Raw genomic sequence first — 11,038 nt, 5'->3', positions numbered from 1 at the left:
AATTCTTTAAAATGTCTTCTTTTGTGTTTGGGACAAGTGAAGGGTGAGTGAATGATGACAGAATTTTCATTTTTGGGTGAACTGTGCCTTTAACCTCCTAGGGCTTAGTGTCCACATACGTGGACGGCGCATTTTAGCTCTTAAGAGGCTGTTTAAAATACTTTGAATGTTTTATATTTTGTCACAGACATACAGGGTCATCCTGCAACTGTTTTACAGCATATTAAATGTCCCAAACACTACTTTTAACTTTTACTCTCTGATAGTCAAAACATGTTCAAAAATATGTAAGTGTTATTAATGCATTAAACAGTCAGGTAAATAGTTTTATGGAAATTCAGACCTCGAGTTCACATTATTATCTAATAGTACATCATATTAAAAGAAGATACTTAGGTTTTATTCTAATTAGGTTCCAATAAGCCCAAATAGCAAAGATAAATAAAAAAATGTATGTAAAAAAACACCTCGGGCCTTAAGAGGTTAAAGAAAAAATGCATCCAAAATTAGGTTCTATTGTTGTTGTTGTTGTTGATGAATAAATTGAGATATTGAGTGGGCTTACTAAACATTATTTCATTAGCAGTATATACCATCAGTCCTAAAATAAATTGTGATCAGTTTGAACACAGCCTTGATGCATTTATGACTGCTGAAACTAATTTTTGCATGTGTTGTTTAAGCAGTGTGCAGCTGTCAGTGGCTGTGTTTCCATCCAGCTATTTTTATGTGCATTTTGGAGTATCATAAACATTGATTGAAATGCCGAGATGCACATACATTTTGAAAATATGCATTAAAAACTGAGTAGGATAAAGTTTTACTTTACTTTTTAGAATTTGCATGAACTGTGATTGAAACGCTTTCGCCGAATTAATTCCAGCATGCAGGAAAAATCATGTGATGTTGTTTTATCAGATCATGTGATGATAAAAATGTGTGTGATGGGATAAACAAGCAGAGCGTACTCACTGTAAAACATCTGAAATGTTGGTTTGCTCAATTGTAAAAGGCCTCAGCCGTCAGTCCGTCATCACAGTGCTTCAGTATTATTATTATTCTATTATTACTCCCTCCAGAACGGAGCATCTGTCTGCACTCTAGGGTTATCGGGATATCATTAATTAATCTTACGATACTATACCAGCTGAAGTATCACGATACCAAATAGTATCGCGATACTGTAATCCATAACTCAAATTATGAATAAATTGTCGGAAATACTATATTTTATGTTATAATAAGCCTACTTGAAGGGTCAAAGGCCTAAAAGTATTATTTGCACCTCACTTCACCTAAAATGTATTCATTCTTTTTATTTTGTAGATAACTGACAAACAAGAATACATTAAAATAAACATACAAACTATAACGAATAAAATTTGTTACAAAAAGAGCATTTTTACAGCAAAATTAGGCTATTTAAAGTGGTCAAAAAATGTTTCAATGTTTCCTGTTACTATTTTGGGGTTTTTTGAGGGGGGTTACATTTTTTTTTTTAGTTGCTGTTCTTTCAAAGAGATTGTCACTGTTGTTGTAGCTACTAAATCATATTAACAGGAACAGAAATGAACCGATTCAGATGTGCGTTCGAACTGAAGCGTTAGAAAACGTGCGATAGGCCAGTGTTTCCCAACCCTGTTCCTGGAGGCACACCAACCATTCATGTTTTGGATGTCTCCCTCATCTGACCCATTAACTTCAGGTTTTGGAGTCTCTTCTAATGCAGAGTTTCCCAACCTTGTTCCTGAAGGCACGCCAACAGTCCACATTTTCATCCTCTTCCTAATCAAACACACCTGAATCAACTCATCAGAACATTAGAAGAGACTCCAACACCTGAAGTTAATGGGTCAGATGAGGGAGACATCCAAAACATGAACTGGTGGTGTGCCTCCAGGAACAGGGTTGGGAAACACTGCAAAAGGCTACCATAAAAGTCTCGAATTCTACAGTTTTGCAACCTTAAAGGGCTCCACACACCATTAAAATAAAATGGTCTATTGTTGCACAAATGTGCCCGCATTTTAGTGACTTTTCCACATGCAACTATCTATTGTATACAAACCATTAATGATGATACTACCGTTTCCAAACTCCAGTGGCACCGCCAGTATTTTGGAGCCATAGTATCACGATAGTACCGGTAAACCGTGCAACCCTACTGCGCTCCCAAAGAGGGTCTCATGTCTCCAAAAGCACCGCATTGCATTCACTGTGTTTCGTCTTCATCTTCTGAGGCGCAACTCATTTATTATAGAAGAAGAAGACCACAGTGTCTTCTTCAAACACTACATTTCACGAGTTCCCACTTAGATATGCTTAGCGTTTATAACAGGTTTAGCATGCTGTCCCGGGAAAGAACCCTGAGCTTGGATATATTTGAGCCTAAATAAGCATATCTGGAGATCTGAGATCAGCTAGGTCTCGAGAGCTCCCCCTTGGAAAAGGGAGGAAAAGGAGGAGATGGGGTGGAAGGGGGGATTCTTCCAAAAAGAAGATAGAGCAGTCGGGAGAAAACGATCCATTTATAGTAAACTAGCATCACTCTGATTGGATTATTACTGATTACAGATGAGCGGCCAGTCGTGCTCAATCATATCACGTGCTCCTCTCAAAATTAGTTTATGAAACGTCACTTCTATTACTGATATCTGCTCCATTTTATCAGGAAGTGGCCATTTTGTTCTCGTGTAAACGCTGCTTTATTCACTAATGTTTTATGCAATATTCCAGTTTTGCGCATAAGCCTAATCTGCATTTTAGGATGGAAACACAGCTAGTGGTGATGTTGTTGTGTGTATCTTTCATATCCATAGTAACTTTGTTTCTGTTTGTTTTTTTAGGGATGAACTTTGAAAGGATGGTCCGGCAATACTCATCACACTACATGTACACACACACACACACACACACATACACACACACACAAATGGACTTCACCGAGGAGAGCTTGTATAAATGCTCTATATCCATACCTGTGACGGTCATGAAAGACGGAAGCGTGGATTATTTTATTTAAAAAGGTGGAATAGGGCTTTGTGCTGAAAATTTCATGCCTGCAGTTTGGGAATTGTGTGAATGCAGTTTCTTTCTCTTTTTGACGCGCAGGTGCATTTTTTTCTTGTGATAACTTCAGTATTACAGTCAGTTGGATTGTTCATGCATCTCAGCTTGTAAACAGAACACCGGATCGGCCCTTGTGCTGAATCCAGCCTGTTATTAAAACATAATTCACCGCTACATCATGTGTAGGGACCTCTTTTGCTCTACAGGTCTGTGTTAAGAGTAACGGCTGGTGTTTTCAGCTGGAGCATGTGCTGATGGACTGTTGGGTAAAGCAGCGAGATGTGTTAGAATGATTTTTTTCAGTGCTTATGGGATGTTCTTAAAGTAAACCTCCTTAAGGGGTTAGTTCACCCAAAAATGAAGATTTACTCCATATTAAGCCGGTTTAAGATTCTGACGGTATGATAACCTTGGATAAAAATATCGCAGTATTGTGATTACTGCTCTAAAATATATTCTTTTTAAATGTCTTGGTAAAAAACAACTTCTTCCCCCCTATTGAACACAGTATATTTTATATTAAAAAACGTTTAAAGTATTTAGGACCAGTAGCTTTTGATGTGGAGGTTTCTTTTCTGCTGGATGTACTTAAAACAAAATAAAATAGCTGTGTAAAACATGTTAAAAAGAAAACAAGAAGTAAAATCAACACCTTAGGAATGGTTTAACAGAAAACATAGGCGGTTTTAAAACCTTGACATTTCCAAACCACGGTATACCTTGAAACCGATTATCATCCTCCCTATTTACTCTCCTTCAGGTGCTTTCAAACACTACAGAAGATATTTTGAAGAAAGCTGAAACCACTGGCCTTCCATAGTAGGAAAAACAAATACTGTGCAAGTCAATGGTTACAGGTTTCCAACATTCTTCGAAATATCTTCGAACAGATCGAAGAAACTTGTTTGGAAACCTCCTGAGAGTGAGTAAATAGGTGATTTTTGGGTGAACTGTCTCTTTAATGCTGGTGAAATCTCCAGTGGCTTGAGTTTGGGATGTTTTACAGTGAGCTGGTCATCATAGCAAAATAATCTGCTGACCTGAACTACTATTATTGATGGACAGTTACCAAATAAGTAAATACATGTCTGTTAAAACCGAAGCGAGTGCAGGATGATGTCTGAAATGGGTTGTTTTGTGACAGCTGTGAGTTATTATTTAGTGTAACTGCAGAAATATGGACAAACGACAGACTGCTGCTGTTAACCAATCAGGTGTTTCTGAGAGAGCGGTGTGCTTTTAAAATGGCGGCAGCAAAAGCAAAACAACTCAAAATTTCAACAGCAAAAAAACTATCTACATTTATTAATAACAATGCATTCATCAAATCAATTCTCCCTGCAAGTGGTATGGTCTGTTATATCAAAAACTCAAGAATACACAAGACATGTCACTCATATCTTTTTGAATGGGGAAAGAGTCAATAAGGTAAACAAATCCCCGCCTCCTAGTGCAGGAGCCAATCATCGATCGATATATGGTCGGGAAAAGCCCGCCTTCTAGTACAGGAGCCAATCAGTGATCGCTATAGACTGACGATACTCGGGCCAGAGGCTTGGACCAGACGTGAGTTTCTGCAGATTTTGAGGGATTTTATAAAGTAAACTAAAGAGACGGTTCTTAATTTTATTGGTGATTGTTTATATAGAAATTCCGTCGTAAGCTTGGCAAGTAGTTTGAGAGAATTTGATGTTTCCGCATTCAAACAGAATGCCCGAGCACACTGCCCGAGAGGCGGTTTAAAGATGGCCGCCAAGTGAAATGACTTGGACTTCGGTTATTTATAACTTTGGCTGTTTACAGTTGCCAAGCAACACAGCACAGTTATTATGGACTGTTGCACTACTGTGATGTGTGTTAACGGGAATCACAGGATTATATGAACATATTCCTCAGCCTGGCCTATAGTTTACATGTTTAAATGAATATTTTAAGCAAATTAACTCCAGAACACAAAGGGATCCTTCATCTGATAATAACGAACATCATGATCCACTCACATCGCTTCAACCTGGTGTTGTTTACTGTTCTGAGAAACAAAGTGAGGTGTTTCTTTTTCCACATGATGAAAATGGGGGATTGTTTGTACTGTTTCATTGAAAATGGCTGCCTTAAGTCATACCACAAGTGATGATATACAGTTGAAGTCAGAATTATTAGCCCCCCTGTTTATTTTTTCCCCCAATTTCTGTTTAACAGAGAGCAGATTTCTTCAACACATTTCTAATCATAATAGTTTTAATAACTCATCTCTAATAACTGATTTATTTTCTCTTTGTCATGATGACAGTAAATAATATTAGACTAGATATTCTTCAAGACACTTCTATACAGCTTAAAGTGACATTTAAAGGCTTAACTATGGTAATTAGGGTAAAGTTAGGGTAATTAAGCAAGTCCTTGTATAACAGTGGTTTGTTCTGTAGACTATCGAAAAAATATATAATTTGGACCTTAAAAGGGTTTGTGAAAAATTTAAAACTGCTTTTATTCTAGCCAAAATAAAACAAATAAGACTTTCTCCAGAAGAAAAAATATTATCAGACATACTGTGAACATTTCCTTGCTGTTAAACATAATTTGGGGAATATTTAATAAAGAAAAATTCAAAGGGGGTTTCATAATTCTGACTTTAACTGTGGGTGAGATTTGAGATCTTAAAGGGATAGTTCACTCAAGACTGATAGTTTACTGATCCTTTATACTTCTCCCAAAGCTGTTTGACTTTTCTGTTGAATGCAAAAGAAGATATTTTGAAGAATGCTGAAGGCCTGCAACTATATTCAGGGTTCATACGGTCATGGAAAACCTGGAAAAGTCATGGAATTTTGACATGGCATTTTCCAGGCCTGGAAAAGTTTTGGAAAAATAGAAAAACCCACAAAGTTTTGCAAAAGTCATGGAAAACAGATATCTGTATACTTAAATATAGGTTAGTTGTCTTTAATTATTTTCTGTCCTTAGCCAATCACATACTTACACATTATTAGTATGGTGTAAGCATTATCTAAATCAATTTTACATAGATATAAATATAAATTTGGCGTCACGGTGGCGCAGTGGGTAGCACAATCGCCAAGAAGGTCACTCGTTCGAGCCCCGGCTGGTCCAGTTCATTTCTGTGTGGCGTTTGCATGTTTTCCACATGTTTTCTTTCCCCCGAAGACATGCGTTACAGGTGAATTGGGTAAGCTAAATTGTCCATAGTGTGTGTGAATGAGTGCATATGGATGTTTCCCAGTGATGGGTTGCAGCTGGAAGAGCATCCACTGTGTAAAACATTCTGGATAAGTTGGCGGTTCATTCCGCTGTGGCGACCCCAGATTAATAAAGTCGAAAAGAGAATGAATGAAATATAAATTTAAACTAAGTAGATTGTTGCGTGTTTTACGAAATGCTGTAATAAATTTGATCATGTATTGCTTTGTTTTGCCACGTATATGTAGACATTTCATGAAACATTAGGTTATGAAAATGTACTTGAAAATCTTGGGAAAAAATTATGAAATTTTAGTAGTAAAAATGTGCATGAACCCTGTATATTGACTTTTATAGTATTGTTTTTCCTACTATTCAAGTCAATGGTTACAGGGTTTTACCATTCTTCAAAATATCTTTTTGTGTGTGTGTGTGTGTGTGCGTGCGTGCGTGTGTGCGTGCGTGCGTGTGTGTGTGTGTGTTCAACAGAATAAAGAAACTCATAAAGGTTTGGAACCATTTGTTAGTGTAAACAGTGAGTAAATTGTCATTTTTGGATGAACTTTCTCTTTAAGACATGGATTATCCTGTGTATGAGGTGTAGATATAATGTGATGGTACATTAAAGGGATAGTTCACCCAAACATGAACATTTCCTCATCATCTTCTGACACAAAAGTGGGTCTAAACCTCTATTTCTACCATTGAACACAAAACAAAATGTACTGAAAAATATTGGGAAAAGCACTCATTTACATCTATAGTAGGAACTAGAAATACTATGGAAGTCAATGTCTTTTTTTCCCAGCATTCGTCAATATATCTTCATTTGTGTACAACAGAAGAAACTCAAACAGGAGGATGAGTAAATGATGAGTTTTCATTTAGGTGAACATCTCCTCGTGTTTCTCGCAGAAGAGACACGAATCCTGCAGGTTTTCAATGATATGAGCAGAGTCGAGTTTGATGCGCAAGTGTAGCAATATATTTACTGCTTCACCAACACGATGTGTTTCTCATCACAAGCTTGTCTCTTATCTAAAACAGCAGCAAGTAAAGTCCCACACAGACCCGCACTCGCGCACACAGGACTGCGCTAAACCTTCAGCGCTGGTTTTCTGATTGTAAGCAGTTTTCAATGCCAGTTCTCTGTGCATGTTTGTGTGTTACCTGCACGCACAAACGGCTTTTAACCAATAAACTCACTGCTAAGCAATGATCTGGTCATTCACTCGTGCTTTCCTTCACAGAATCTCTGAGTCGGAACTGATGGACAAAAATAAATAAACAAAATAATTGATGAGACTTCAGTTTTCGTTGCGTTTGGCTTCGCAATCAGCTTCACACTCAAAAACAATAATATTCTGATGCTTGTTCAAACTGATTATTTAAAATGAGCCAAGACAACACAATTCTTGAGATTTCTTTGATACAGCTTAATTGTTTTATGTTTAATCCACCTAAATTTGTTATGTAAGTAGTTTACACGTTCTCCCCGTGCTCACGTGGTTTTCCCCCGGGTTTCCTCCCACCGTCCAAAAACATGCAACTTTAGTTAATCGACTAATCCAAATCAGCACCATAGACATGCTCCTAGTAAGTAGTTATCTCTTAAGAGCAATCGCTATCTGTTCATTAGCTACTACAGCAGGGGAGTTCTCCAGATCTACCTAAGCTCAAACTCCCCTCTCGCCTTGCAAACGGGAGGGAGCCCCAGGCTCGAGGATCTTATGTGCTCAGGGCTCTCTCCTGGGACAGCATGCCAAACACGCTTTATAATCAATCATCAGCTCAGTGTGAACTCTTGAAAAGTTGTCAAGTGAAAAAGCTCTGCAGCAATTTGCCTTACAACATTTTTTTTTACTTTTTAACAGTGAGGCGTACGGATAATCTGTAATAAATACTGTATATACTTTAGTTTTTACCACATTGTAGTATAATATACTCTAGTTAAAACTACAGTATTGGGTCATTTGTTTATATTATGACTATAGTCGTGTTATCATAAAAACAGATTAATTCCAGTGCATTAATATAAAAGGGTGATAGTTTATTCTACAAATTATTCTACTATTCCTTCATGTGGGATAGTACAATATATATCATGAATGATATCAAAGTTTAAACCCAAAAAACATATCCTAGACTCAGGTTTAAATAGAAAACATATGGTAAATTCAGGTTTAAATCTAGAAAACATATTTATTTTGATAAGAAGGCTGTTCTTTTATCTGATGTGCTTGTTTAAAACGCATCAAAAATGAAAAGAGCAAAAATAATTAACACACTGCAGACACCCACTAAAATGAAGACTACTAGACAGACGAGTCTTCGTATTGATCCTGTGGGCCAGCCCACACCTGCAGCTTCTCCACGGTGGACGTCCAGCGTTCTCCAACCTCTGCCGCCTACACTGCAGCTCTGCAAAAGAAGTTTGGCCAGATGAGACATGGTCGTGCCAATCTAAGCCTGGTTTCTCTCAAGGCTTTTTATCCTTCACTTTTGTCAATTGGTGAAGTTTGTTCCTCCACTGTCGCCACTGTCTTGCTTGGTTGGGAGCTGCACATCGATGGATTTGCTCTTCAGTGTTTGGACTTTCAGCAGTGAAAATTAAACTGAACTCTGAAATCTGGACTGACACTGTTTCAGTTTACTAGAACTTCAGTGTTAAGCTGCTTTGACACAATCTGTAAAAGTGCTAGAGAAAATAAAGATCAATTGAACTATTGTTTTTTTACCACAGTCTTAAGCTGCGGTCACACTTGACTTTTCTTCCCATATAGACTTCCATTCATACGAACGCGAATGCATCAGACTGGAAACGCAGGTTGCTGCGGTGCAAAGTTCAAACTTGGTGAACTCTGACCTGCAAAATTGCATCACTTGACTGCGTGAGACCAATCGAGGATCAAAACATGACCTCTCTGGGCAGAAATTTAAAACATGGAGCAATCGCTTGCTTTTTTTAATGTCTAATCATCTTGTTTAATCCTGCTCCTTTTCGCAGCGCCGCACGACAGAATTTCGCACACACAAAGCCCAGTGTGACCGCAGCTTTATCAGTCAAAATAAGGAACAAGAATCATGTGATTGCATAAAAAAATAATAATTTACAAACGACAATGAAGTCCCAAAATACTCATTTGTCATCGTAACCTTATTCAGGGTAAAGACAATTCTGGAATATTGTGGTATATGTAATGTCTGTTGCATTGAAACTTTGGCAGCTTTGGGAATTCTTCATATTTTTTGTCCTAATCATGTTAAATCAGGGATTTGTTTGTCACTTTTAAATAAATGTAAGATTTCTAAAAACGTATTTTTCTATTTTGTATTTTTATATCATGATGTTTTGACACCTGTAGTCATGATTGAGCTGTTTTTCCTTTCACACTCATCACCAGGCAGTCACTGAAGTTAAATGTTTTCCTGAAGGGCCGCAGCTCTACTAAGCTTATTTCCAACCCTAATTAAACACACCTGATCAAACTAATTGAGTGCTTTAGGCTTGTTTGAGACCATACAGATATTTGTGTTGAAGCAGGGCTGGGAGTGAACTCTGCAGAGTTGCAGCCCTCCAGTTTAGAAACAGGTGGGCCCGGATTATCGCCATCTTGCTCGGCCGTAGTGCTCTTGTTATGGCGTTTATTTCTTCTAGCTTGTTTAGTCGAATCTGATTGCGACCAAAAGGCATCGAGAGACATCTTGATCCCCTTCTTCTCAATTCTGTGCACTCTTAAAGCTATTTGGACGACTGTTTAGTAAAATATTCAGCTATATGGCGAGGAGCTCTTTGAGACACGTCTTGTCGCTCTCAAAGCATCACGTGATCCCCGCAGCACTCCAGTTGACACCTCTGCTGTAGGCTAACTAAAGCTGTTATATCAGGATCATATTTGAAGAGCTCTTTAACTTGGAAGAGGTCGTTTTAAAGCCAAAGCTCTTCAAAAACAGGGGGTTTAAAAGTAGATGACAGAAAAGCTAAATGTAAAGCGTGTACTGCTATTGATCTAATAAAAGTGGAAGAGTACATTTATTTAAAATGGAAACTGCAAATGTAGCTGCCGTCTACACTATGGAAGTGCACCTTATATTCACCAAAACTAAAACTACATATATAGAAAATACATTAAAACGTGTTAATCAAACTAAAAAGAGCTTCAAACCAAACAAACTAAAGTTACATTTCAGTTTTCTGTATTTTGTGATCAGTGGTGTAGTCCTAAAAAAAGTGGTCTACTATTACACCCGACCCCAATTTTTTTTATGAAAGTAGAAAAAGAAACGATGAAAGTCAATGTTTCTTCGATTCATTAGATAAATATATATATATATATATATATATATATATATATATATATATATATATATATATATATATATATATATATATATATTTATATATATATATATATATAATTTATATATATTTATTTTTTTCCCCTTTTTTATTACATCAGTTACCTGTAACTATTAACTTCCACGAAAGGAAAGGAAAAGCAAATACTTTGTCAATGTAAGTCAATGGTTACAGGTTTCCAGCTTTCTTCAAAATATCTTCTTTTGTGTTCAACAGAAGGAACTGGTTTGGAACAAGTGAAGGTTGAGTAAATGATGACAATTTTCATTTTTTTGGGGGGGAAAACTATCCATTTAAAAATATAAAAATAAAAAGTGTTCATTTTAAAAGGAGATGCTAATAATCTAATCCTATTTAATCTATGCTATTTATTGATTTATGTTTAGCTAATGGGGTATATGCCGAAGCATG

At 37.0% G+C, this 11,038-nt stretch overlaps 1 protein-coding gene across 3 annotated transcripts in view; it reads left to right on the top strand.

Moving 5' to 3' along the window:
- The window catches only part of pcmt (protein-L-isoaspartate (D-aspartate) O-methyltransferase), a 17,880-nt gene extending 14,637 nt beyond the window's left edge, over window positions 1–3,243 (top strand). For all 3 annotated transcript variants that reach the window (XM_056480988.1, XM_056480987.1, XM_056480986.1), the window contains exon 8: window positions 2,847–3,243. Coding sequence is in view for 1 of the 3 variants with exons in the window: in XM_056480986.1 (XP_056336961.1) it covers window positions 2,847–2,859 (13 nt within the window). In the remaining 2 variants the exon portion in view is untranslated. The remainder of the gene's footprint in view (window positions 1–2,846) is intronic.
- The last annotated feature ends 7,795 nt before the right edge of the window (window positions 3,244–11,038 follow it).

Source organism: Danio aesculapii, chromosome 20, assembly GCF_903798145.1.
Source record: "Danio aesculapii chromosome 20, fDanAes4.1, whole genome shotgun sequence".
Taxonomy (NCBI): Eukaryota; Metazoa; Chordata; class Actinopteri; order Cypriniformes; family Danionidae; genus Danio; species Danio aesculapii.
The sequence above is the reverse complement of the archived record's forward strand: the minus strand, read 5'-3'. Positions and strand labels throughout refer to the sequence as shown.